The 19,001-nt window shown below is 39.0% G+C and overlaps 1 protein-coding gene across 1 annotated transcript; it reads left to right on the top strand.

Moving 5' to 3' along the window:
• The first annotated feature begins 48 nt into the window (after positions 1-48).
• MED22 (mediator complex subunit 22) lies at positions 49-15,959 on the top strand. The gene is made up of 5 exons (XM_051980278.1): positions 49-165; positions 1,350-1,481; positions 7,324-7,404; positions 9,994-10,202; positions 14,848-15,959. Exons 2-5 carry the CDS (start codon positions 1,359-1,361, stop codon positions 15,044-15,046), a joined length of 612 nt encoding a protein of 203 aa, XP_051836238.1. The 5' UTR covers positions 49-165; positions 1,350-1,358; the 3' UTR covers positions 15,047-15,959.
• Positions 15,960-19,001: the final 3,042 nt, after the last annotated feature.

Raw genomic sequence — 19,001 nt, 5'->3', positions numbered from 1 at the left:
TTTTTTTTTTAGGATTTGTGGGAAGGAGGCGGTCTTAAAGGCCAAAGAGGAAGTTCTCCTCGCTTCTTCCGTGCATAGCTTTTAAAGTGACCTCTGCGCATATATCTTTGGTTTGAGAGAGAGCTGGGCTGAGGAAGGTCAACTTCCAACTCCCAGGGGAGACAGGTAAAGGCCCCTGAAGGGTCCCGGCTGGCATCTGCACAGTCATTCTCGTTTTCTCCGTCCGGCTCTGCAACCTCCTGGGTCATGTCTAGACGCGGCCTCTTCCTCCCTCTGTTCTGCCCGCCGGCGGCCTTGGTCTCTTGCGTGTTCCGGCGGCTGCGCATGCTGTTCTTGTGTTTCTGAGCTGGGAGGCACGCGGCCCGCAGCCGGGAGAGTAAGCCTCCTGAGGACAGGCTCAGTTCCTTCTCTCCTCCCTCCTCCTCTTTGTATCCCCAGCGCTCTGAGCTGCGTCTTCTATTAGGCCGGCGCTTAATCATTTTGAATTGGAGTCCAACCCCGCGTTTTAAAGCGGAGGAAACGGGCGTAGACAAGCGTTTATTAAGCGCTGTTCAGTGTCGGGTTGGTTGAAGGAGGTTCCCCAAGCCACCTCGTCAACTTCACTCATATTTCTGTAGCTCCTTAAAGTTTACAAAATGCTTTGCTCTCTATAACCCTGAGAAATAGCCACTGCAAATATTCTTCTCACCCCCATTTTACAGATGCAGAAATTCGAGGGCAAAGGAGCAATCATTAAGTTCTTATCGACTGCAGACGATCGACTGATAGTATAATGAAATAATATTAGCGACAAATAATATGAATATTTCATTTGGTCCTCGAAACAATCCTGGAAGTTAGTTGCCATTACTCCCATTTTACAGATAAGGAAACGAGTGATTTGATCAATCACACAGCTAGTAAATATCTGAGGCCAGATTTGAGCTTAGGTCTTCCTATTTGGAAGTTTTTCTAGTGCATCATCTACCTCTATTATTAACGTCACTTTACATGTGAAGAAAATAAGACTCAGAGTTTGATACTTGCCTAGAATCAGTCTCATGATAGGATTGGTGACAAAATTCTCACCCAGGTTGCCATCATAAGTCAGTGTTTTGATTGAGTGCTGCAAGGTGACAACCCTTGAATGAACTGGTCTGTGGACTCCAGTTCCATGGCACCTTGTTCCTTTTTACTTTAGAACTTATACATTAAAAGAGTGGGGAAAGGATCTTATGTTCATATGTGTCTAAGGCTGGATTTGAATCCAGGTCTTCGTGAATCTCAAGTGCAGTTCTCCATTCACTAAAGTATGCTGCTTCCACTAATACTAATACATGATTAATCTCTTCTTTGACTTGCCTCCCTAGGATAATGCAATGGCCCAACAAAGAGTCCTCCCTCAGAGCAAAGAGACCCTCCTTCAGTCCTACAACAAGAGACTGAAAGATGATATCAAGTCAATCATGGATAATTTCACTGAGATCATAAAGACAGCCAAGGTAAGTAGAAGTAAGGGAGCTAGCTTCCTACCATCTCCCATCTTACTTTATAAAAAGGAAAATAGAACTTGTTCTAGTACCAAAGTCGTTCTGAATTTTACAGCACCGGTGTCCATGTATTATGTTGGAATTTGGAATGCTGAATTATTCTAGGTTCCTTTCCTTAATCTATTTTTTGTATAAGTAAGAAGAGTTGGAAGGTGAGTAAGGGAGGACAGAAAAATGTTGGAGAATGTAGTATTTTGGATTAGTATCTTTTAGGTTAAGAAAGAATTGCCATGTATACCTTAGATGATTGATTGTCTATTTCCCTCCTCCTCCAAACTTCTAAACCATCTTCCTCTTTTTTTATTAATATTTTTTCTTTCTTTTTTCAAATTTTTAAACATTTTTTATTTAAATTAGTGTTCTAAATTCTGACCCTCTGTTCCTCCCTCCATAAGATGATAAGCAATCAGATGTAGATTATACACAATTAATTATGTAAAATATTTCCATATTAGTCATTTTGTAGAAACTCAAAAGAAAGTGAAAAACATCATGTTTCAGTCTGTACTCAATATTTCTTTGTCTGGAGATAGAGAGTATACTTCATCATTAGTCTTTTGGGGTTATTTTGGATCATTGTATTGCTGAGAATAGCTTAAGTCATTCACAGGTCTTTGAAAGTATTGCTTTTACTGTGTATCTCATAATTATAGTTCTGCTCACTTCACTGTACATCAATTCATCTAAGTCTTTCCAGGGTTTTCTGAAATCATCTCCTTTTCATTTCTTATAACAAAATAATATTGCATCACAATAATATACCACAGCTTGTTTAGCCATTCCCCAATTGATAGATTTCACTTTGATTTCCAATTTTTAGTCACCATAGAAAGAGCTGCTATAAATATTTTTGTATAAATAGATCCTTTTCCCTTTTTGGGGATGCCTTTGTGATAGAGACCTAGTAGTGGCATTGTTGGATCAAACGGTATGAATAACTTTATAGCTCTTTGGGCATAGTTCCAAATTGCTCTCTAGAATTGTTGGATCATCTCGCAACTTCATGTATAACATTAGTGTTCCAGTTTTCCCACATCCCCTACAACAATCAACACCTTCCTTTTTTGTCATATCGGTCACTATGATGGATGTGAGGTTGTACCTCAGAGCTGTTTTAATTTGCATTTCTTTGATCACTAGTTGTTTACGAACATTTTTTTCATGTGAATATAGATAGCATTGATTTCTTTTTCTATTTTCTTTGCTGAGGCAATTGGGGTTAAATGACTTGCCCAGGGTCACACAGCTAGGAAGTGTTAAGTGTCTGAGGTCAAATTTGAACTCAGGTCCTACTGACTTCAGGACTGGTGCTCTATCCACTGCACCGATAGCATTAATTTCTTTGTCAGAAAACTGCCTTTTCAGGACCTGTAAGTGCCAAAATGTTTGTGGCAGCCCTGTTTGTAGTGGCTAGAAACTGGAAAATGAATGGATGCCCATCAATTGGAGAATGGCTGGGTAAATTGTGGTATATGAACGTTATGGAATATTATTGTTCTGTAAGGAATGACCAGCAGGATGAATACAGAGAGGCTTGGAGAGACTTACATGAACTGATGCTAAGTGAAATGAGCAGAACCAGGAGATCATTATACATTTCAACAACGATACTGTAGGAGGATGTATTCTGATGGAAGTGGATTTCTTTGACAAAGAGACCTAACTCAGTTTCAATTGATAAATGATGGAAAGAAGCAGCTACATCCAAAGAAAGAACACTGGGAAATGAATGTGAACTATTTGCATTTTTGTTTTTCTTCCCGGGTTATTTTTACCTTCTGAATCCAATTCTCCCTGTGCAACAAGAGAACTGTTCGGTTCTGCACACATATATTGTATCTAGGATATACTGCAACATATCTAACATATATAGGACAGCTTGCCATCTAGGGGAGGGGGTGGAGGGAGGGAGGGGAAAAATAGGAACAGAAGTGAGTGCAAGGGATAATGTTGTAAAAAAAAAATTACCCTGGCATGGATTCTGTCAATATAAAGTTATTATAAAATAAAATAAAATATATAATTAAAAAAAAAACAAAAAACCCCTGCCTTTTCATATCCTTTTACCATTTATCATTTAGAGAATGACTTGTATTTTTATAAATATTACTCAGTTCTCTATGTATTTGGGAAATGAGGCTTTTATCAGAGATACTTGTTATAATACATTTCTGTTATCCCTGTCCCTTTTTACTTCCTTATAGGGTAAAATAGATTTTTTTTTTATCCAACTGAGTGTATCTATAATTTCTCCCCTTCCTTTTTCTTTTTCAATTAATTAATTAGTTTGGGTTTTTTTTTTTGTTTGTTTGTTTGTTTTTAGCACACACTGCTTTACAAATCACATTGGGAGAGAAAAATCAGCACAAGAGAAAAACCATGGGAGAGATAAAACAAAACAAAACAACAACAAAAAAAAAACAGAAAAAAGAAGTGAACATAGCATGTTGATTTACATTCAGTCTCCTTAGTTCTTTTTCTAGATGCAGATGGCATTTTCTGCCCAGAGCCTATTGGGATTGCTTTAGCTCACTGAACCACTGAGAAGAACCAAGTCTTCCATTATTGATCATCTCACATCCTTACTGTTATTATGTGAATAACTTATTCCTGATTCTGCTTGTTTTGCTCAGTGTCAGTTTATGTAAATCTTTCCAGGCCTTTCTAAAGTCAGCTTGTTCATCATTTTTTATAGAAGAATAATATTCCATTACCTTTATATATCACAGTTTGTTCAACCATTCCCCAATTGATGGGTATCTACTTATTTTTCAACTTCATTCTTTGCTATTTTGTGGAACAATACTTTTCTGTTACCTTTATATACCACAACTTGTTCAGCCAGTCCCCAGTTGACGGGCATCTACTCATTTTTCAATTCTTTGCTATGTAATTCCCTTTTTCAAATCAGAATGAGGTTTAAGCTTTGCCTGCTAACCCCACCTCCATCTTTTCCTCCCATAATAATAGCTCTTTCATGTCTTTTATGTGAGATAATTTGCCCCATTCAATTTTCTCCCTCTTTCTATCAATGCAGTTTTCTTTTTCACCACTTTATTTTGGTTTTTTTGGCAGGTATCATCTACCAAAGTCATCTTATTTTCACACACTCCATCTTCATATATTCCTTCTAATTGCTTTTATAGTAATAAAGTTGAGTTACAAATATTATCTTGCAATTTAGAACTATAAATAGATTACCCTTATTGAATTTTGTATTTTCTTTTTCTTATTTCTTTTTTACCTTTTGATGTTTCTCTTGAGTCTTATACTTGGAAGTCAAGTTTTTTTATTTGGCTTCAGTCTTTTAATTAGAAATGCTAAAAATTTTGTTATATATTTGTTTTTCCCCCTGAAAGATTATATTCAGTTTTTCTGGGTAGGTAATGTGGAAGCTGTATAATCCTGACTGTTACTCCTTGATATTTAAATTGTTTCTTTTTGTCTGCTTGCAATACTTTCTGTATGATCTGTGAGTTGTAGAATTTGACTCTGATGTTCTTGGGAGTTTTCACTTCAGGATCTCTTTCAGGCAATGATTGATGGATTCTTTCGCTTTCTTTTTTTCTTTTTTGCCCTTTGGTTCTAATGTATCGAGGCACTTTTCTTTGATAATTTCTTGAAAGATGTCCAGAGTTAGATGTTTTTTTAGTGAAGGTTTTATTTGTTTGTTTATTTGTTTTTTCAATGGCTATTAGGTAGTCCAATAATTCTTACCTTGTTTCTACTTTTCAGGTCAGTTGTTTTTCTAATGAGAAATTTCACATTTTCTTCTACTTCTTAACTCTTTTGATTTGTTTTATTGTATCATGATGTTTCATAGAGTCATTAGTTCCACTTGTTCAGTTCTGTATTTTAAGGACTTATTTTCTTCTGTGAGTACTTGTGCTTTTTTTCCCATTTGATCAATTTTATTTTTTAGGGAGTTATTTTCCTTAATAAATTTTTGTATATTTTTTTCATGATTTTTAAATATTATTCTCATTTCTTTTTCCAGCTTTTTGTCTACTTCTCTAATTTGCTTTTTAAAATTTCTTTTAAACTCTTCCAGGAAGTTTTTTGGGGCCTGAGACCAAATTACATTTTTATTCCAGGCTTTGCAGTTGCTGTTTTGACATTATTGTTCTCTTTTACGTTTATGCTTTGATCCTCCCTATCACCATAGTAACTTTCTAGAGTCAAATTTTCCTTCCTTCCTTCTTTGGTCTCACTGTTGTCAGTGCCAGGGCAGGACTATTGGTTAGCACTGTTGGCTTATGCTGGGGGAGGGGAGGGTCTCTGGGATGTGCTGTACTGCACAGACTTGTCGAGAAGGTTGCAGGTTTGCAGGAGGGTACTGCCTCACTAGTAGATTGCCTCAGGCTTGGAGCCTTACTTCAGCCTCCCTGTAGTGAGGCTGGCTATGCTCTTGGACCTGCTCCCTTCCCATTCCAGGGAGACAGACCTTTCCTCCTGTGCTGATAAACTGCTTCCTTACTTTGAGATCAATTCTGAGGCAGTTTTTTCTTGTTCTTTGGAGGGAAATTTGGGAGGATTTCAGAGAATTCCTTCCTCACTTTACCATCTTGGCACCAGAAGATCCTGTATTAATACTAGACTTCATATAATTTTAACCTCTTAAGGTTTCATCTACACCAGGAATATTAAATTCCTGTTCAAAAGATAGAAAACTTTCCCATTGTTAGAGTTATTAGAATATTCTTCCATGTATGGTGCTGAAGTTGGCCTCCCTATTATTTTTACCCCTTGTTCCTAGTTTTACTCTCAGGATGGAATGAGTCTATTCTCATTTCCAAACAGCAGTTGCTTAGCTATCTAAATACAGCTGTGGAGCCTCCCTAAATCTCCTTTTCTTTGGTTAAAAAGTGTCAAGCTATTCAATAGTTTCTTGTCATCCAGCATTATAACTATTCCTCCCATATTTGTGTTGCCTACAATTTGGTGAACATGAGTTGTTTTTTGTTTTGTTTTTTTCTTTATAAAAGATAGGAACTGAACCTATGATTGGTATTGATATATAGGAATTCCCAGGAAAGGAAAATTCCTCTCCCAATCTTTTCTGAAAACTAATCCTAGTATTGCCAAGAACAATAGTGTCAAGTTCAAATAGAGGATCCCTAAACCATGTATAAATGTCCCAGCAGGCTTCATATTAGTTTAGAAATCACATAGTAATATTGTCTATGTTTTATTGCATTTCTCTTTATTTTGTTAAATATTTCCCAATTGCATTTTATATGATTCAAGCCATATTCAGTGGTGCCTTTTGGGGACAATTTTTATTCAAACTGAATTCTCTTCATTTCAATTCAATAGCACACAGGAATATTATTATAATCATCATTGTTGTCATTACCATCATCATCATCATCATTAGAACAGCAGCTTAGGAAATGAACTCTTACCTTTTTTCTTTGCCTGTGCTCCCTTTTGGACCAAATTATAATAATTTAGTTCCTCTGTGCTCAGCTTTTCCTTTCTTTCCTGCCCACCCCTTCTTTCTGTGGGGTAGATGGGACTCAATGCCAGAGACTCACTTTATCTGACCTTGTGCTATGGGGTAGGAAGAGAGGATAATTTTCTACTTAGCTCAGAATTCTTGGGATGGGGAGAAACATATCACTACTTTTCTGGAAGCCATGAATCTCTCTCTCACTGTAAGTGTTTTTTTTTGCTCCCTTCCCTTCATCCTTCCACCTCCCAACTATGTCCCGAGAAGTTTATAGCAGAATCTTGAACTGATAAGAGGCATTGGCTTACACATTGTTAACAATTGTTCTTATTTCTCCTCTAGATTGAAGATGAAACTCAGGTGTCTCGGGCAACTCAGGGTGAGCAGGACAATTATGAAATGCATGTGAGAGCTGCCAATATTGTAAGTAAGCCTTGTTCTTTGTGGTGTTTTTCTTCTTTAAAATATATAATATGATGGTTCTCTCTGGGAGAAAGCAGGTTTCTCGGGGAAGTTTTCTGGAGGCAGTCTTAGTTGCAGTTGAAAGTAATAATCACCTCAAAATTCAGCCAGCTGGTAAAAATGCAAACGTTTATTTTCTCCTTCCAAAACAGCCTGGTTAGTTGAGAGGCCTATGTCTCTGCTTTGTTCCAAGAGCTCCCTCCAAATGTCTCCAAATCCAAAGCTTTGTCCTTCAGCCTCTTGGTTCTAAGAGCTCTTGCAGCTTTGTCCTTTGCTTCTGCCTCTGCTTTCTTCAGCCTCCAGAGCCAGCACCAAGTTGAATCTGTCTTGCCTCTGAGAGAGGGCTTCTGGCTCTCAATCTCCCAGAGTGCTCTGTGTCTGTCCCAGCATGCTCTTCTCCAATCTAATTCAGCTAAACTCTCCTCCCTGGGCCTCTGCTTTCTTCTTATATATCAGAGAGCGGGATTATGGGTTTTCTCGCATAGTGCTCTTTGGCCCTAAGAGCTTCAAGGAAGGTGTGAATTCAGATATCTCATACTAAACCCTGAAATCTCCCAAACGTGTGAACTCCATTGAATAAAGGTATGAACACAAGCATTGTATCAATTAGTTCTACTTAGTACCTTGTTTCAGGTTCTGGCCCAAAATATCCCCTTGTAAGATTAGATCAAGGATACTGAACCATGCTAAATTAGATAATTATTGTCTCTATCAACTCTAATGACTTAACAGTTTGTAAAGATTCCAACAGTTCTTCATTCTCCCTCTTCTGGGTCTTGCTTTGAGGGACAGAAAACAACTACAGCAATTTCTGTTTGCTTCCCATAGGACATAGCTACTTTTGGGTTCTGTCTCTTTTTCATCACCACTACGTCCCTATTGGGAGTCTGAGTTTGGGCCATGCAATTGCTAGTCCTCAGCCCTTCCACTGTATCCAAAGGAAATACTTTTGCTCTTTGCAATCAGTGCTCCAAAAAAAGGCCAGGTGAAGGATAAGAAAGAAAAAATGCCTCAAATCTCACATTGGTCAATCAGATCTTTACTGAGCACTTAATTATTCAGAAAGTTATATGCTAAACATTATGAGTATTGTAAATATGAGTAAGACTATTACCCTTGCCCTCAAAGACAAGACATATATACCCTATCCTCTCATGTAAAGATAATCACCAATACTAGTGTTCCCTGAACCATACAGTTAAGTCTCAAAAGAGTTCAGGGGAGATAGACATGTCCTGGGGTCCAGGACTGTTGGGGAGTGCTTTTTAATAGAAATGAGAGGCAAGCAAGGGACTTTGTTATTATTGTGTTAAGTTTTATTTTAAACTTAAAAAAAAACTGCATATAACAGTTCAATTTTGCATAGTCTCCTGGTGGGTTTTTTTGTTGTTTGTTTTTTATAGATGACATTGTTTATGCTTCTTGATGTTTGTTCAATTCATCATTGAAGAAAAATTTTTAGATAAAACATAGGATTTCAGATAAACTGAGGGAGGTAGGAAGGAACATTATTGGGAAACATTGAGCGAAGGCACCTAGATGAGAAATCCAAGGGCTCACATTCAGGTGACAGTAGTTCAAATTAGAACTTTGGGAGATGAACTTGTAGAGATAGAAGATATCCAGATTATTTAAGGCTTCAGGGAACATCAGGCTAAGGAATAGCCTTCATCCTGTAAATGGTGAGGAGGTATTAAAATCTTTGAGTGATTTAAGTAAGTTTCACTTCTCAGAGCTTTCCCTGTTCCCAGAAACCTCCACAAATGAAAACTGGCTTCACTGGGGATCTCTTGTAGTAGGATATTCTTTTCTTGGTAGGTGCTAAAAGCTCTTTGGTGCTTAGCAAGACCTCTTTTGCCCTGAAATTTTATTATCCAAGAGGGGAAAGGATAGTAGGCTATGGAATTTGTCCTTGTGAAATTGGGGTCAAATAATTAAAGCTATTATTATTGGAAAATCAGAGACCAAGAGGGAATACAATTTCAGAGTAAATGTGTAAACTTATGGAGAAACATTTCCTTGTTAGAACTTCCTTCTATACTTTCCCCATGAAGTTTAAGAGGGACAGCTTTAGCATATAGCAGGTTAGATATGTGGAATTCATCCTTGGTGCCTCAGTTTCCCTTGTTGGGAACAGCTGTGAGGTGACTGGAAAGAGATGAGGGGTTAGGTCATAGCATCAGACACATTTGTTTCAATCTAGCCTTTATTAAGCACCTAAGTTGATGCTAGAAAACTGGAGGTGAAAAAATCTGGGGTGTGGCCCCTACTAGGAAAAAGCCATTCATCCTCCCATATAAAAACAACAACACACGTGTTTATATATATGCATTAAGTATATTGGAAACACAAAGCTTATAGTAGCTAACCTTGGTAAGGGAGGTGCTAGCAGCTGAGAGGGATCAGGAAAAGCTTCATGTAGAAGGTAGTACTTGGTCTTCTCCTTTATGGAAGTTATTCTGAAAACAGATCTCTGTCCAGTCCCCAAATAGCTACTTTTCTAATCTTCCTAAGCCCCTGTCTCCCTTCTTATATATTGACATTCCTAAGGTGCGTGCCGGGGAATCCCTGATGAAGCTCGTATCTGATCTCAAGCAATTTCTCATCCTCAATGACTTTCCCTCAGTGAATGAAGCCATCGATCAGCGCAACCAGCAGCTTCGGGGACTGCAGGATGAGTGTGACAAGAAGCTTATTTCCCTTCGGGATGAGATTTCCATTGATTTGTATGAGCTGGAGGAAGAGTATTACTCGTCCAGGTACAAATAGGGCTGTGTACTCCAGAAGCTTGTGAAACTGCTTCCTCTTCCTTTTTCATCTGCCTCTCCCCGAGAGCAGGCAGCAGGAGAGCTAACCCAATCTGGGACTTAGGAGGAAGCCTTTGGCTCTTCCTACAACTGTGCCTCCCAGGGTTACTGGCCTTCCTGACTTTTGTGGGGTTTTTTTTTCTCACCCTCATGAGATGATTTCTTACCCTGGAAGCTCTGTGAAAGCCGGTAAAGATGGCAGTAGTCTCTGGCCCCCTAAAAGAAAAATTCATTTCTTCTTTGGTGACCTAAGTACCTATTTTCTCTGGGGAAATCGTTGATGCCAAAGTAAATGGAGATTAAGCTATAGGTGTGGGTACTCTTCTGTCCCGGAATAACTGATCTCAAAACAAAGGTTTCTGGATGAAAGCATTGTACCCACTATAGATTTTTGAATATCTATGTTTTTACTTTGCTGATTTTCCACAGTTAATGCTCATAGAATCTTCTTGTTGTTGCTGTTGTTGAGGCATTTGGAGTTAAGTAACTTGCCCAGGATCACATAGCGAGGAAGTGTTAAGTGTCTGAGGCCAGATTTGAACTCAGGTCCTACTGACTTCAGGTCTGGTGCTCTATCCACTGCACCAACTAGCTGCCCCCTCATAGAATCTTAAGAGTGTCAGAATGGGGAGAGACAAACCTCCAATGTCATTTAGTACAACCTATTTATAAAGTGGAAAACTGAGTCTACAGAGCAAAAGATTTGAGTAAAAAATAAAATGTGTCTCTTGGGGCCCACACTACCCAAAGCTGCCTTTATAAGTTAGCCTTTCTAATAGGATAGCCCATGTTAGTTCTACACTGTTTCAATTGCTATTCTGTTATGCATTTAAATTGCTAATTTTCCCTTTGATAGACTGACTCCTCTTAGCCAGCTAATCTGCACTTATTTTCTCCCATGTAGGAGATAGGTGCTCAGGGAACAAAGACCAATTTTAACATTATCCTGAACTAAATAAAGTTAAGGAGACAGATTGGATATAGGGTGAAGCTGAGAATAATAGTGGAAAAAAAATCTCCACACACACTGCATTTCAAAGTTCAATCTTGATAATTTGGGGATTACCTACTTTGGGAATTCTCTATATTACTTAAAAGTCATAGCATGTCAGAACTGGAAAGTCATCTAGCTCTGGAGTTCTCCATTTTTTTTTTTTTTTTTTTTTTGGTCATGGACCCCTAAGGCAGTCTGCTAAAGCCCTTGTGCCCTTTTTCAGAACAATGTTTTCAAATAAAAGAAGAAATTGTTAAATTCTAGTTAGAGATTAGTGAAGTTAAAGATGTAAGTTTTATCCTCTAATTCACAGCTTCCCTGAATTAATGGACCCCAGGTTAAGGCTTTCTCCTGTACTACTTTTCTCCTCTTCCCCCTTCCTCCAATTTAGCTCAATCTTATTTTATTGAGGTGAAGGGAGAAAAAGTGAATTGTTTCTGTGCCCAGTTCACAAAGCTGATGAAGTCTTCAAATTTATCTCTAAGTGGCTTTATGCCTCCTTTTCCCTCTTTGGACCTAGCAGTGCCTTTAAAATAATCATTTTTGCACCAAAGAGGCTTGTGAACCTAATTTGGAGAGGGTCTAAGGCCAGATCTGGCTGTGGATTTAAAATGTATAGTTGAATCTCCTTGTGACTCTCATTTCCTTAAAGAGGCTCAGCTTTATGCCAACTCTTAATTGTCCTGAATTATTATAAATACTTGAAACATAAAGTAAGAAATTTAGCACTCTTGGAGCCAGAGATCAGTTGGCAAAAGGATACCAACCACAGCTATCATTCCATGCCAAGCTTTTTATTCCACCCCTTCCCATCTCTTCTGAATTCTCAGGATCCTTGCTCAATTTTGATCATTTCACCTGGTTCCTTGAAAGAAAAGACAATTGTTTGTCCTCATGTTTCTCTCCTTATTTCTCACAAGTATTTTCTGGTGAAATTCCTATATTGAGCGCTTAGGAGTAAAAAAAGATGATTTTTCTCTATGGAAAGAACTCCATGACTTGGGAGTAGGGAAATTAAAGGACCACAAAATTATAGACTCCTAGAATGTCTGAGCTAGAAGGACCTTTAGAACATGGAATGTTAGCTGTAAGGAACCATAGAGAGAGAGACTTCTATCTAGCTTCTTCATGTCACTCATGAGGAAATTGACCCACAGAAAAGTAACTGATTCATATAGCGAGTGAGTGGCAGGCCCAGAATCAGAATGCAGGTCTCCTAACTCCTAGACCAGTGTTCTTTCTGTCATTCATCTCCTATCCTCGTTATCCTAATATTAAGCATTCAGTCAGATTTATTCTTCTCTCCCATATTTAACATGCTATCTAATAAGATGACCTCAGCTCAAATTCTCAAGTGCTTTAAACTTGTGAAATCCTCTATGACCTCTCCCCATCTTCTACCTGAAGTAGGTAAAATGCCTACTAGAAATCCCAGAGTGCCTTAATGTTATGGTGGTTAGGATAGTGATTGTGATAAGGGTAAGTGGGATAATCCCCTGTTGGAAATGATGGTCCCTCCATATCTTTTCCTACCAGGTGCCCTCTTTTAGGGTCCTTTACAGCAATTCTAAGGGGGCAGATTGATGATGATGATGATGATGCTTATTTTGAAACTGTCAGTTGTGTCTCCATCCTGTTAAATATTTGAATCTTATCCTTCTCTATCCATTTTCCATTTCCCCGATCTCATTCCCATGTAAATAAAGTTTTAAATGTAAGCAAACTGAGACACCAAGCACCTCTCCAAATGTTTTCTCCATATGAGCTGCTGTTTCTGTCACCCCTGCTGTGTTCCCCTTTTCCTTTCTCCTCTCTTGTACCCACTTTGCCACGTCTCCCTATTTGCTTTTTTCCTTAGCCTGACTCTCCAGCTTTTTTCCTTAGGAGTGTCCCACTACTCCATATTTGTGGTGGGCTTCCAGGGTTGGGGAGCCAGATAAAGTCTAGAAGAAGGGAAGGCAGCATCCAAGAGTCATGTAGGCATGGGAAAGAGATGAGTTATTTACCTTTTCAGAAACAGCACCTGGTTTGCCCTCCTCCACAATCTTCCCTCTCCACTTTTTTTCCCTACCAGTTAGCCGATTCCAAGGTTTGTCAGATAATCTGGTAGAAATTACCAAGTTTGGGGAAATTGAAGGTCCAAAAGTGATTAGATTTCTTGCCCAAAGATCAAGAGTTCAGGTCAAAAAAACAGCCAGTTAAAATAAAAATGTTCTGAGAACTTAATCAATCATAGTTATTTATCATTTGGAGATAGACTGACATTTCTCATTATAAAACTGGGACCAAGAAACTTTGCTTTTGACTGACCTAGGTGAGAGGTTGAGAGGACCAAATACTGGGACCTAGAGCTGAAAGGGGCCTGGAGATCATTCAGGTTCCTTCTCCCATTTTACAGATAAGGAAACTGAGGCCCAGAAAAGTTTTTCTTATACTTTTTGTTTTGGCTTACAAACAAACCTTTGTTGTTGTTCAGTCATGTCTCCTCTTCCTAACCCCATAGTATTGTCCATGGGGTTTTCTTGGCAGAGATACTGGGGTGGTTAGCCATTTCCCTCTCCAGAGGCAAACAGAGATGAAATGACTTTACCCAGATAGGAAGCATCTTAAGGTCTTCCTGATTCCAGGCCCAGAGCTCTATCCACTGAACCACCCAGCTGCCAGACTTGCCCCAGGTGTGAAGTATAAATATTACATGTAAGAATCCTCAGGGATATAGCAGATTGTGGCCGGACCTTTTGAGCTCTAGCTTGAAACCTTCCAACCGCCCTCACCCCTCATTCAGGTTTTTGCTGTTTCAAAATCATAGCAAGAACTGTTGGCGTCCTACAAATGGGTTGACTCACAGGTACTGTTGTAGCCAGTTATGCAGCTGCATTAATGGAAGGTCTTGTGCTGTGCTGAGCTTGTCTTTAAAAACAAGAACCCCTACCTATGTGATCTGTGCTTTCAGAGAAGTGTTAGAATCATGGATTTAGTTGGAAGTTGTGGAACCTTAGATCTAGATCAGGGAAGATTTCCAGGAGGCTGCCTAGTACAAACTCCTCCTTTTAAAGCAGAGGAAACTGAGGCCCAGTGTCTTGCCCTTAAGGTTACACAGGTAGAGAGTATCTGAGGTAGAATGTGAACCTAGGGCCTTTGATGCTTTCCATGGTATCACACTTCTTCCTTGCAGGACTCAGGAAATTCATATTTAAAAATATACTGGTAGACACAAGCAAATCAATGGATAAATGGACATGAGTGAGTGAATGCATGTCTCTCCTTGACTTTGTGATAATGGGTCCACTTTTAAAGAATCCTGCAATAAATCTTTCTTTTAAGCAGGTAATTGCCCTGTCCCCCTGATCCTGAATGTTTTATAATCAGGTTTACTTAGGGTGATGCCATTTTATGAAAGCCAGGATCTGGGAATTAGTTGAGTCAGGTTTGGGTGGGTAGGGGTTTCTTAAAGGATTGGTACTGTTTTCTAAATGCTCTGCTTCTGTCTTGCTTTTTTCCCCCCTCCTTTTATTTCCCTTTCCCTTGCCTTCACATCTCTCCCTGCTCCTGCTGTCTTTCTTCCTGGGGTTTTTTTTTTTTTTTTTTTTGGCTATGGAAAAGCTACAGTCTTTGCGACACAATTGATCTGCCCCTCTGTGAAGCCTACTGGAGGCAGGACCTCACTTCATTCTCCCCTGATGGCCTCCCTGCACCTCTGCTAGTGTCTCCTGCAGAGCCTGGCACAGTCCCTCTGCAGGGGACCACACCAGTGCTCCCTCACGTCAACGGGCCTGGCCCTGGTCCCACGGAGCATGCCTGACCAGGATCCAGTCCTGATGCTGTCAAAGGTGCTTGCCGCTGACTCCAGCTACCACAGCCAACAGCTGCCCTTTTTGGGCACAGGGTGCCACTTGGAGAGCAACACGTTAGTATTTCAGTCTGAGTCTTCCCTCTCCTTGTTCCCTCTCTTCTTCAGCCTCAGGGATAGATTCCAGGTGCCCAGACTATCTGCTAAATTACCCCTCCTTTTCTTGGGCCTAACCTTTCTTGGGTAAAAATCACCTTGTTCCTGAAATTAGAGTTAAACCATAGGCATTTTGGGAGAGGGTTAGGGAATTTGTTAGCCTGCACATAGAATTAGGCAGAGCACTAATTATTTTCTAATAATTTCCCAACATTTTGAGTTGGGAAAACTAGGCTGCATCCTCAGCTGTTCAGGAGACTGTTATTCATGAAGTCTTCCTCTTCCTCCACTCTAGCTGATTTGAGAACAGTAGAGTTTATGAGGAAAATAGCTCTGGATTTCATCCTACACTCAGAAGTGTGTGTGTGTGTGTGTGTGTGAGAGAGAGAGAGTGTGAGAGTGAGTGTGTGTGTGTATGTGTGTGTGTAAAGGATGGGGAACTATGAATACTTGGATCTGTAAGTAGATATAGAAAAAACGTGGCATTAACTTAAGCAGCACACATAAAAGCCACATCTAAAACTGACTTTTGTGGGGCAGATTTAGCTACTGTAAACGAGCAAAACCAGCTTCATCTCACAAGATAAATACCTGACATAGTCACTTTTTCCATAGGAAGTTCTATTTTAAAGGTGACTCTTGAAATGTTGCTGTTGCCTGGATCTCAGGTGAACAGGGGGATGGATTACACTGTCATGTACCATTCATTTCCTACAGTGATTCTTTATTTTTGTAAGTAGAATGTTGAATAAATAAATCATGGACCCTTGTTGATTTGTCTTGAAAAATATGAACTCACAAGTTGGGAGAGTATGCCTGCTTGTCCTCTAACATCAGAGGTGCACTTAGGACTTTGGGAGGGGAGCAGAAAAAAAATAACTTTTCCACTGTATCATCTGGTGGAGAAAGAGTGGGTGATACTTTGTCATCTGAAGCGAAGGGGCTCAGTCAACAATAAAATAAAACTCAGTGCCTGCTATGTGCCACATACTGATAAAGACAAAGGGAAAAGATTCCTGATCTTATGGAGATTACATTCTGGATGATATAAATTAGGAGATTGGTTCTAAAGAATAACATTATTGAACATAGAATGTTAGAACTAGAAAGAGCCTTGAGCTCATCTATTGACTAAATTCAGTCCAAGCCAATTATTTTACAAGCCAAGACAAGGAACAGCCAGGACTAGAATCCAGCTCATCAATATTAGACTTCCTAAGAAGGAACAAGGTTGGTTTCCCTTGTTCTGTGGATGGAACTTGTCTCATAAACCCGATTATAAACCCCTTAGGGTACAAAGAATTTTACCCCAGATTTAAGAAAGTTAACTGACAGTAAAATTAGTAAAATAATAAGGAACACCTACTAGTTGTCAACCTAGATAGGGAGAAAATCATATTTGTGATTCACCACTCAGTTAATCAACAATCATTTTTTTTAATATAACTTTTTATTGACAGAGCCCATGCCTGTGTAATTTTTTACAACATTATCCCTTGCACTCGCTTCTGTTCCGACTTTTCCCTTCCCTCCCTCCATCCCCTCCCCCAGATGGCAAGCAGTCCTATACATGTTAAATATGTCACAGCATATCCTAGATACAATATTTGTGTGCAGAACCGAAAAGTTCTCTTGCTGCACAGGAAGAATTGGATTTAGAAGGTAAAAATAACCCGGGAAGAAAACCCAAAATGCAAACAGTTTACATTTGTTTCTCAGTGCTCTTTCTTTGAGTGTAGCTGCTTCTGTCCATCATTGATTAGTTGAAACTGAGTTAGATCTTCTCTTTGTCAAAGAAAGCCACTTCCATCAGAATATATCTTCATACAGTATTGTTAATCAACAATCATTTATTAAATACTAGCTTTATGCCAGACACTGAATCGGTCCCTTCAAGTTAACATTCTACTAGTCTTATATATAACCAAGCTAAGAAGTCTTGGAGGGGGTGGTTTCTTGCCAAATTATTACAACTTTGACTAAGGGATATGTGGACTTGATCCACCTGTAAAAAAACAAGTCATGGTTTATTTTTTTCTCTAATATGACCATACCTACCCATCACATTGCAGGCAAATAGTCCCTAAATACAAGGATGGATAAGGGAAATTAAGTTTCCCTAGTGAGGCTTATTATGTATCCTGTATTTTTATAGTTCTAAGAGGGTATCCTACTTAGTTGGGATTGATAGTTTCCCATCTAGGCTAAGTCACTTGGCCCCTTTGGAGAGATCTAAAGAATTCTGCTCTTTAATTTCGACAGTTTGACTCCCATATTTTGACTTATTTTTGACAAACTGCTTTTTAAAAAAAATTTAAATAATTTGATTTCCTAATTTCCATTCCTTAATTGTTTCAGTAGTGCTGTGGAACACAGCTTTGGAAAGCTTGAACCGATGAAGGAAATTGTCCTGAAAAGTGGACTGTGTTTTTTTTCAATATGTCTTGTGCAGACCTGAGAGAACCTTAATTTAAAAAAATCTAAAGTCACCCACTGCTTCTTGGGCCACTGACTATTGCACTGATGTTTGTCCTGCCACTGTACTCCCTGACTCTTGAGGCAGAGAGCAAGAATGAAGATGACTTTTTGAATCCCTGCCCTACTGGAGTCTAATTCACTAGCAAGTCATGATGTCATACTGGTGATATTATTCCTTTTCTAGAAGGAAGGACTAAAATCAATATATTTCCAAGGATAACAATGTCAAGGATATTCCAGTGCGTGGAATATAATAAATGTTAGTTGATTTTTTGACAATCTTGTAATACATATGAGTTCCTCTCACCAAAAATGTCCTCTCCAAAACTTCCAATTGATTTCTCATTTGCCAAATCTAACATTCCTTACTCCAATCCAATCCAATCTTCCTTAATCTCTCAGCAGTATCTGATACTGTTGACCACAGGCTTTCCCTTTTTTTTGGTGACTGTGCTCTTCTACCAGTCTGGTCAATCCTCACCCTCCTCTGCTCCATCACACACAAAACAGGCAGATGCAGAGTAGGGGTTACTTAGAGAAGGAAGACCTTCCTCTGACGTATACTAGTAGCTGCATGACCTAGTGACTAGTATCCTTGTGCCGCCAGGTAATTATAGGTTATAAATTGCAAAATGAATGTATAGATTCACTAGTTTAAAGAAGTTCCTTTCCAGGAGCTCCTTATGCCTGTAAAATTACAAATTTAGTATCCCCCCAAAACAATAACAAAATAGCATAACGGGGTGGGGGTGGTTAAGACACATAATAACGGGAGTGGGCAGGGCAGACTCGGGAGTCTGGCTTGTTTTTATGGAAGGCATCGGAGATTTAACATTCCGTCTGCTCAGTGCGTGTGTGGTAGCACAGTCCTTGCCCTCGAGGAGCTTACTTTCAAAGTCGAAAGAACATGGAAGACAACTACGTTTGTTTGTTTGTTTATTCATTCATTCATTCATTCATTCTTAGATTTGGCATTATGTTTCTTTTTTTTTAAATTTTTTAAAAATAATTACTTTATATTGACAGAATCCATGCCAGGGTAATTTTTTTACATTATCCCTTGCACTCGTTTCTGTTCCGATTTTTCCCCTCCCTCCCTCCACCCCCTCCCCTAGATGGCAAGCAGTCCTATATATGTTAGATATGTTGCAGTATATCATAGACACAATATATGTTTGCAGAACTGAACAGTTCTCTTGTTGCACAGGGAGAATTGGATTCAGAAGGTAAAAATAACCCGGGAAGAAAAACAAAAATGCAGATAGTTCACATTCGTTTCCCAGTGTTCTTTCTTTGGGTGTAGCTGCTTCTGTCCGTCATTTATCAATTGAAA

Source organism: Antechinus flavipes, chromosome 2 (assembly GCF_016432865.1).
Source record: "Antechinus flavipes isolate AdamAnt ecotype Samford, QLD, Australia chromosome 2, AdamAnt_v2, whole genome shotgun sequence".
Classification (NCBI taxonomy): Eukaryota; Metazoa; Chordata; class Mammalia; order Dasyuromorphia; family Dasyuridae; genus Antechinus; species Antechinus flavipes.
The sequence above is the reverse complement of the archived record's forward strand: the minus strand, read 5'-3'. Positions and strand labels throughout refer to the sequence as shown.